Source organism: Choloepus didactylus, chromosome 6, assembly GCF_015220235.1.
Source record: "Choloepus didactylus isolate mChoDid1 chromosome 6, mChoDid1.pri, whole genome shotgun sequence".
Classification (NCBI taxonomy): Eukaryota; Metazoa; Chordata; class Mammalia; order Pilosa; family Megalonychidae; genus Choloepus; species Choloepus didactylus.
The window spans coordinates 87,898,832-87,908,163 of record NC_051312.1 but is presented as its reverse complement, the minus strand read 5'-3'; the positions used below and the strand labels follow the sequence as shown (position 1 = coordinate 87,908,163).

The following is a 9,332-nucleotide window of genomic DNA, read 5'->3' as shown; positions in this document are numbered from 1 at the left end:
CGGGCTTCAGTCTTGCCATGCTCACGGGGAGGCTGGGGAAAGACCGCGAGGAGTGTGTGAGGCGGGGGCAGCGAGGGGATAACCCTCTGGGCGGAACAAAAGGGTAAAAGCGGTGATCGGAAAAAGGAGCAGAGGACGACGCCGCAAAGAACACTGGGCGTGGCTGTCCCTGCGGAAATGCGGCGGCTCGAAGGTCCCCTCCCCCCCGCTCAGTGCCTTTGGGACCCGCGGCCCCGCCCCGGCCCCGAGGCCCCGCCCCCGATGCCTAAATCGCGCGGCAGCCTCGGCGGATCCCACTGCAAGCCTTGCCGGCAGCTCCTTCGCATCGAACCCGGTCTGCGCTTCCTCCAGCGTCCTGCACCCGCCAGCAGACGTAGCCGTCCTCATTCTGGTGTTTTCCCTGCGGCCGGTGAGCCTGGCCCCAGCCCTGCGCCCGCTCCGCCTGCTCCTGCCGCCCGGCTCCACGCCTGCTCCCCGGCTGCGCGAACCCGCGAGCTCTCTTCTGTTTAATTTTCTCTTCTCTCCTCTCAGCCTATTTTGTATTTTCCTCTCTGTTCTTTTTCTCTTCTCTCATCCTTTTTCTAGCTCCCTTTTGGTCCTTACCTCTCGCATTCAGTTGGCTGTAACTTAAGCCTCCTCTCCGTCCTCCCCACGCCCGGGCCGGGATGTTCAGCCCCGCCTTGGGCGGGGGCCTTGGACACTTAAGCGGTGACCAAAATTTCCCCTCCCTCCCCAATGTGGGGGACCCTAACGCCTTTCCTGGAGCTGATTTTGCTGGGGGGAGTCTTTGAGCTGCCCCACCCGGCCTCTGCAGGGCGGGCTCCCAGCGCCTCCAACTCCCCGGCCTGGGCCCTAATCAGCTCCTCTGGAATCTGTGTCCTATAGTGACCCCTTACGAGGCTCCAACTCACCAGTCTGCTGACTGGTGAGGATGCTTATCTCGAGTATTGAGTGTCACTAAAGCAGAAGTCTGCAATAGAGCCGGTGTGTGATAACCAAGGGGAACAGAATGGGGAGGGAGCACCCCTGGGTTCGTCCCCCCCCCCTGCAGTGTGTGCACATAATTGATACTTGGGTGGAATGGGCCCTGATTTCTCCCCTCCCCTCTGAAAGCAATGTGTGTCTTAGGCAGGTGGCCCTTCCTTGCTGGGATGTGGTCCTTTAAGGTGGATTTCCCTTTCTAAACTCTCTTCTGCCCTCACCCACAGGACGCATAGTATGATCCTTAGGTGTTTCGTCTACCAGCCATTTTCTATGGAAAACCAAGGGAATCGGGCCTTGATAGCCACTGGCAGCTTTGAAGAATGGGACGCCTTTAGAAAAGCTTGATCTTGGAGGCCTCAGCCTGAGACCTTACAAAGCCAGGTAAGAATCCAAGAATCTAAGGAAGAGGTCTCCTGCTGCTCCCTAGCCCTGGAGTCTGGGGGATGTCAGCAGGACATTAACAAAATATCTACCACATTCCCAGTGAAATTGCTCTTCACAATTCCCAAAACACTGATACATCCCTGCTTTCAATTCTGGCCCTTATGGTGATCCTGACGAGCCAAGGATGGTGGTCCCATTTTACAGAGGGGGAAACTGAGGCCCACGTGGGACAGTGATTGGCCTCAGGTCACCCTGGGAGTCAGTGGCACAGTTAGGACAGGAACCTATGTTCTGACTACATAGTTGATTTTGGCTACCCCTGAAACTGAAATTAGTAATCAGGTGTACTTTTTTGGACTCTGGGTTATATGCTGGAAATTGTATTTTCAGGCCTGAGTTTTATGTACTCTTCTTAGTAGGATTTTTAGCACAGGTGACCTTTGCCCCCAAACCCACACCTCAGAATGTCCTGATTTTTAGCAAACCCAAGACATCATTCAAAATGGCAACTGAGCCTGTGGGCACTTGTCTTCAAAGTGGGCAGAGCCTGGGTCTTACTCACTCTGGCCATCATATCTTTGATGTCCAGAGAAGGGATGCCACTTACTTGAAATTTCTCAGAACTCAGAAATTTCTCAGAACCTGGGTGTGAGAAAACTTGGCTATAAGGCTTTCTCTTGAAAGGCCCTGCCCATGCCTGAGGCTGAGAAAAGAGCAGGAAAGAAATGAGGAACTGAGCAGCAGTGCAGAGCAGATAGCGTAATAGCGTAAGCTTTGGAGCCTGTAGATGTGGCTCTTACTAAGTTTCTTCAGGTGTAAAATTTTAGTAAGGGCGACTCCTCCCAGGGTTGCTTGGAGGATTAAGTGAGTTTATAATTGAGTGGGGTGGGAAAGCTGAGGAGCACTTCAAGGAGGGTGAGGATGTCAGAGCAGGGGAGAATTCCTTGGAGCTGGGCTGGGGAGTCTGGGAGCACTTTCATCATCCCATTCACCCATCTGAGCACCAATCTGCATTGCGCCTCATGTTGTCCAGGCCTCGAGGAAACATGAATAAGGCCAGGCCCTACCTTTTAGGGGCTCCTAATGCAGTTGCTACATGAGTAGCCTCTTGATTTTCCTGTTTGCCCCAACCACCTGGGTGAGAAGACCAGGAGGAAGAAGCTGGGTGAGCTGTTTGTTTCCATGGTTCTGTGTGTTCACAACTGACTCCCCACCACGTCCTCCTTCCCTCCAGGGGTCTGTTCTTTTCTCCTGGGCCCCAGTGACAGGGCAGCCCATCAGGCTGGACTCAGAGAGAAAGGAGCACAGAGGAGAGAGAAGCATGTGTCCCTCCCACACTGGGTGCTGGGCTCACTTCCTCCCTGGGCAGAGAACAAAATGGAGCCTTTGGTTTCCTATTTCATTCTTCATAGCCTCTGACCTACACCTCCCGTCCCTGCCTCTCTTGTGGTAAAGATGTGGATCCCCCTATGTGGGAGGAAAGGAAACTGGCCAAAGAGGGAGAACAGTTTTCACTGCATTATATAGTAGGCCAGTAGGGAGAGCTCAGAATTGCACAGCGTCCTTCAAGGCCCAGCTGAGCGTTATCTTGTCTAAGAAGTCTTTTCTGATCACCCACTTTTCCCTACCTCTCTCCCAATGGAGTCAGTTGTTGCCTCCTCCACATTTTGAGAGTATGTCCTGCAAGCCCCAAATGCAGCTAGAATCACCTGCCAGACAAAAAGTCCCCTCTAGGGCAGATATTATTATGTTTCCTGTGTCTCACTGAACCATGCCTAGCAAAGCAGTCTTGTTGAAAGAGTCTTTCCGGAGACCCTGAGCTATGCAAGGCTTGGGGGGAAAGAATGAGACTGATGGGCTGGAAAGGGTTTGAATTGGTCATCTACAATTCCAGACTCATAGGAACCTCTCCGGCTGAGAAATCCAGGGTATAAGCTGTGGCCTTGCATGTGCCTGTTAAGGCATGGCCTGGCTGAGACCTTTTCCCATCTCTGCCAGCCCTCCAGACATCTGCAGGAGTAAGAGGATGGGCAGCATCAGTGAAATGTCCACAGCCAGACTTCCTACACTGAAAGGGAGGGAGCTCTTCACAAAACCTTGGACAAGAATTGCTTCTTGAGCCCCTACTTGTATATGTCTGGAATTCATTCCTATTTTCCTTCATAGGGCTGCTCTGAGTCCTCACTTAGAGAGCTGGTGCTATCAGGGAAGTTTGGGGGGGGGGTGAGCAGCAAGGGCCTGGGAACCGTGCTGCTGATGGGGCTTCTCTACCTTTGGCTTAGAGTCCGGCAGAGTTCATCTGTCTCGTCTTGTTGCCGATCGAAGGTGCCCTCTTTGGTTTTTCTCCATCTTCTGGGAGGTAGCAGGAAATCAGCATTATGGTTGGGTTCAAGGCCACAGATGTGCCTCCGACTGCCACTGTGAAGTTTCTAGGGGCTGGCACAGCTGCCTGCATTGCAGATCTCATCACCTTCCCCCTGGATACCGCTAAAGTCCGGCTCCAGGTAAGGGGATGAAGCCTGGGGGTCCTAATGGTGTCCCATCTGCTCCCTCCCCAGAGACACAGACTCCTTAAGGGCCAATGGGTGCTAGAGGTTGTAAACTTGAGAGCATGGGGTGGTAGGAGATGTCACCCTTTCTTGGCCTTGCAGCTCCAAGGAGAAAGTCAGGGGCCAATGCGAACTGCAGCCAGCGCTCAGTACCGCGGTGTGCTGGGCACCATCCTGACCATGGTGCGCACCGAGGGCCCCCGCAGCCTCTACAACGGGCTGGTCGCCGGCCTGCAGCGCCAAATGAGCTTCGCCTCTGTTCGCATCGGCCTCTATGACTCCGTCAAGCAGTTCTACACCAAGGGCTCTGAGCGTGAGTATGGAACTGGGTTACATGCCTCGTGACCTTTTCTTCCCAGTGTTGAGTGATCCTCATTCGTTTAACCAAATAGCTCCTTTAGGCCCCAAGAGTGCTGGGAGAACCGGAGGGGGCCCTGATTCTCCTAATGATTCCTGAGCACCTGGGCTGTGCCAGGCTCTGAGCTGGGCAGCATCCATGACAGTCCTCAAAACCTCACTGGGAGTAGGTGGTATGAACCCAGTGTTAAAGATGAAGAAACTGCGGCTTGAAGAGGGGAAGGGACTTGGCCAAGGGCATATAATAGGGAACCTGAAAACACGTTCAGGGCTTTTGCTTCCAAGACAAAATGCTGACCCTCCATTTTACACGAGGAAACTGAGAACCCAGAAAAAAAGGTTGACTTTCCCAAGATCACATGGCAAGAAGAATGGGACTCAAAAGAGTCCCAGTCCCTAGTAAAGCCACTTCTCTCTAAGCCTCAGTTTTCACATTTGCAAATGGAAATGATTCTGATTTTTCAGGGCTATTGAACAGGTTAGTGAAAAATACTTCATGAAAGAAAACACTAAGTATCATTTTTGCCTCATTCCTTGCCATGTCCCAGTGCCTAGTGAGTAGTAGATATTCATAGTGATATTTTGCTTGATGTAAAAGGGTGTTACAGCAAGAGCTGGCCTGGACCCTATTCCTGAAAGTCAGGAGATTAGTTAGATGGTGGTTTGGGTGAGGAGAGGTGAGGCAGAAAACAAGTGCAAGCCCAGCTGGCCACTGACCCCCACAGTTTGCCCACAGATGCTGGCATTGGGAGCCGCCTCCTGGCCGGCAGCACCACAGGTGCCCTGGCCGTGGCTGTGGCCCAGCCCACGGATGTGGTGAAGGTCCGGTTCCAAGCTCAGGCCCGGGCTGCAGGAGGCCGGAGATACCAAAGCACTGTTGATGCCTACAAGACCATTGCCCGGGAGGAAGGGTTCCGGGGACTCTGGAAAGGTGTGTACCAGGCATTTTCCCTTCTCCAGCCTCCTCCTCCCCCATTCCCTGGTCTCACGTAGGCTCCTTCCTTCTGTAGGGACCTCTCCCAATGTGGCTCGTAATGCCATTGTCAACTGCGCAGAGCTGGTGACCTACGACATCATCAAGGATGCCCTCCTCAAAGCCAACCTTATGACGGGTGAGTTGGAGAAGATGGTGCTGGTCTTGCCCTTCTTCCAGCGAGGGTGTGTGGGAGTCAGGTTGCCTGAAGACTAACATTTTTTCATTCAGCTGCACTTTTGCTTGTAAAGTGAGTTTATATCTCTAACTTACCCTATTGAAGCCAGCTGGGATGAAGTTCTACTTTGCACATTGAGAAACAGACTAAATGGGCAAAATGACTCTTTTAGGTCCTCAGGAGAGAGCCCAGCTGGAGTCTCTGTCTTTCTAAGACCACTAGCCCCTGGCTATTTAAGTACTTGGTTTCCCTTCTGGAGTGATGAGGTGAGGGGTCCTGACTGTTCCCCCTTCTTGGCAGATGACCTCCCTTGCCACTTCACATCGGCCTTCGGGGCAGGCTTCTGCACCACCATCATTGCCTCCCCTGTTGATGTGGTTAAGACGAGATACATGAACTCTGCCCTGGGCCAGTATAGCAGTGCTGGCCATTGTGCCCTTACCATGCTCCGGAAGGAGGGACCTCAAGCTTTCTACAAAGGGTGAGCCTCTAATCCACCCCACCCAATTCCAGGGCCTCCTGGCCACCCATACCTTTCACACAGGTGGAAGAAAACCACTTGTACCAGGTATCAAGCTATTTCTACTGTTTCATGGGTATTCTCTCATTCTCTCTGCCCCTTCCTCCCAAAATGGTGTTAAATGGAGATTCAGAGAGGATCCTTGCTCATAGCCACACAGCTGTGAGGCTCAGTCCCCTGGGCCCTCGCAGCTTCCTCTGGAACAGAGCAGCAGGGTTGGATTGGATGCCAGGCCCGCTGGGGTGAGCGGGAGGGGTGCGTGCCCCAGGGGTCACTAAAATGCACATGTGTGACCTAAGACTTCTCTTTTCTAGGTTCATGCCCTCCTTTCTCCGCTTGGGTTCCTGGAACGTGGTGATGTTTGTCACCTATGAGCAGCTGAAACGGGCCCTCATGGCTGCCTGCACTTCCCGGGAGGCTCCCTTTTGAGCCTCTCCTGCTGACCTGACCACCTCTGGCTCTGGCTTTGGCTCCAGCCAGACCCCATTCCCTTTTCCTCCTCCTCTTCTTCCCTTCCCTATCCCCCCACTTCTTCCTCTTCCTTTTCCTACCACCTCCCTTCCCTCTCCCCAGATTCTCACCACTCTTCCCTACTTCCTCTCTCTTTGCCCCTCAGTCCTGATGAAGTTGACCAAATTTGACACTGTATGTGGCCTGGTACCAGCCAGGATCCCAAGCCCCCATCCCTTAAAATCAGCCTGAATTTTTCTTCTGCACCCCCCAGCCAACCTACCCAGCAATTCACCCATAAAGCAAACTCAAACTTGGTGTCTCCTCCCTCTCTTGTAGCTTTTACCAGAGGTCTTGGTCCACTGGACCCTTCTGGCACCTGTTGGGCAGGGGTGGAGCCACCTGACCTTGAAAGGGGCATGTGATTCATCTTCCACTTCCTAGGTTCAATCTTGGGCTCATGGAGACTATCCAGGTCATTCTCCTGCCCAGACCCAGGTCCTATGATGAGGTGGCAAGTGAAGGAGCAGCCTGCAGACACAGCAGTGGCTTTGCTCTTGCTCCCCCTTCTGCGAGGCCACCTGAGCTTTCACTCACCCAGTACTTGCTACTCCAGTGCCTGCCTCTCCTGTAACGAGAGGCTCCCCCCAGAGCTCACTGGCCTCAGTCCTGTTTATCTGCAAAATGAGAATGGTACTGTTTGCCTTACATCTCCAACACTTTTTGGAAAATTTAGAGGGATTTGGGAATCTTAGATGCTGTGGCTTATTTTATTCCATTTTATAAATGGGAAATCCACCTCCCTAAAGTCCCATACCTCGTGAGAGAGCAAATCTAGCCACTTCCCATCCTCCACAGTCACACCCATAGGAGGAAATACTACTTGAATAGGGAAGTCCCTGACTCAGCAGAGGCTGGGTTCAGGCTGCAGGTGCAAAAGCAAATATCTGGCCTCAGCCTGGGGATGCTTTCCATGTGGTGTCTCACCGTGTCCCCAGGGCAGGGATCCTAAAGCGGCAGAGAGAAGCCAAAGCTGCACAAGGTTTTCAGGCTCCTGTCCCTGTTCTTGCCACATGTCCTCAGAGGCAGGAAAGCAGGTGGGCAGAGCTACTTATGCTTCAAGGGGTAGGGGACTTTGTGGGGTCCCATAATCCCAAAGACCTCAGAGATAAGTCATCCAGGCCCATTTCATAGATGTCTGAAAAAGCTGAGGGCCAAGACAGGCAAGGACAGAAAGCAGCTGAATTGGGACTAGCACTCAGACTTTGCCCTCCCTTTGATGGATTCTTACCCAGGGCTCCATGTTGGGGGCCCTTGGGGAGGCCCGTTTGGCAGCTGTGGAACCAGACCCAGAGAACATGGCCTCCCTCCCTCTTCCCACAGCCGAAAGCAGCTGATGCCATTGCTCCCTCCCCTCTTTATCAGTCCATTCTGGAGAATCTGGCCATTGTGTTTTATGTACCTTATTTTAATTCTTAATATTAATTCTGTGAGGCAGAATTAATGCTTTATATAGGAGGAAATGGGCAGTGAATTACCCTAGGCTTATCTATCAGAAAAGCTAAATAGGCTGGGTGAACAGTCTTAGCTGGTGAATGAACCACCAGCCTTGGGTTCCGGATACTGGGATGGATACAAGGCCACCCGACTTCCTCACTTTGGGTACGACCCCAGGATAAGAGGAGTTGGGAAAGGCAGTAGGAACCACTGGGAAGTATACCACGGGGAGTCAGTAACTTTATGGATAGTCCCTTTCGACTTCAATCCTTAACAACCCTGCTTTGCCTGACACAAGGGAGCACTGAGGTAATAAAGTGAAATTGAACAGTCTTTCCATCAGGCCAGAAACTAGGCTTCCTTCAGAGCCCCACCATAAGTGCTGCGAGCAGGCATTCTTGCTGCCCTAAAGGACACAGACTTTGGGTTTTAGAGTTCAGCGATGCAGACCTCATGCACCCTCACCTTCCAGCTAGCTCTCTCAGCAGCTACCACCACCTCTCCCCACCTGAATACTGCCTTAGTTTACACAAAAGGCCTGCAAGGGAGGGGTTGTAAAACCCTTTAGCAAGGTAAGGAACTGAGGCTCAGAGAGGTGATTTGCCCAAGGGCACATAGCTGGGAAGTAGCATGCCTTGGATCCTAACGGGTGTGTCCGACTCCAAAGCCCATGTCCTTTTGACCACTGTGCTGAGATGCTTCCTGGAACTCTGGTTGGATTCTACACCTCAAGGTCTTTCTGTTCCTGTCCTCTCCCTGATGGTTTAAAAATACAAGTGCTACTGAGTCCCTGTTTAAACAGATACCTTATTAAGCTAATATGAATGGAAACTCAGATTAAAGCGGGGAATCTTTCCTCTCTCCCCCTGGCATGGAAGTGCATAACCCACTTGTTCAACAATGACAGGAAGCATGGGGGGAGGGGGGCAGGTGTGGTCTGCACAGGCGCAGCTGGGCAACCCCATCAGCAGCAATGCTGTACCAGCCTGTCTAAGCAGTTGAGTTCACCAGGCACTTTCACAGCAGTGATCATAACCCTCACCCGACATGTCTCTGGGGTGGGGGTTTTGCGTTCTCTACTGACTAAACGGGCTCAGAGAGGGCCAGTGACTGACCGGTCCAAGGAGCTAGTGGCAGCACGAGGAACCAGGTCTGCTCCTTTCCAGATGATTGCCTAGAGACAGCCCAGGACCCAAAGTGCAGACAAAGAAACAAGCTGGGGAGGTGGAAACAGCCATTTCCAGTGCTTGTGTTCTTTGCGCTGTACCAGGCTACCTCTCCAAGCAGGGTTGAGTCTGAGACATGACCTTGGCTGGGAGTTCTGGTAACAGTTTTGTCACTGAACCTGTGTCACGAGGACAAGTGTTTTCTTTGGGATTCAGTCTTCCTGTCTATGATGTGTTCACACCACACTATAGAGACTGTCCCTTCCAAAGAGCA

General features: G+C 52.5%; 1 protein-coding gene across 1 annotated transcript; it reads left to right on the top strand.

Moving 5' to 3' along the window:
- Nucleotides 1-253: 253 nt before the first annotated feature.
- UCP2 (uncoupling protein 2) lies at nucleotides 254-6,713 on the top strand. The gene is made up of 8 exons (XM_037840601.1): nucleotides 254-409; nucleotides 1,209-1,365; nucleotides 3,651-3,872; nucleotides 4,020-4,230; nucleotides 5,011-5,205; nucleotides 5,285-5,386; nucleotides 5,726-5,906; nucleotides 6,260-6,713. The coding sequence occupies exons 3-8, from the start codon at nucleotides 3,747-3,749 to the stop codon at nucleotides 6,372-6,374; spliced, it is 930 nt and encodes a 309-aa protein (XP_037696529.1). The 5' UTR covers nucleotides 254-409; nucleotides 1,209-1,365; nucleotides 3,651-3,746; the 3' UTR covers nucleotides 6,375-6,713.
- The last annotated feature ends 2,619 nt before the right edge of the window (nucleotides 6,714-9,332 follow it).

Excerpts from the sequence above, each read along its gene's own strand:
- UCP2 (XM_037840601.1), top strand. The coding sequence starts at position 3,747 with ATGGTTGGGTTCAAGGCCACAGATGTGCCTCCGACTGCCACTGTGAAG. Across the intron at positions 3,873-4,019 it reads CCGCTAAAGTCCGGCTCCAG|CTCCAAGGAGAAAGTCAGGG; the intron begins GTAAGGGGATGA and ends TTGGCCTTGCAG. Across the intron at positions 5,907-6,259 it reads CCTCAAGCTTTCTACAAAGG|GTTCATGCCCTCCTTTCTCC; the intron begins GTGAGCCTCTAA and ends TCTCTTTTCTAG.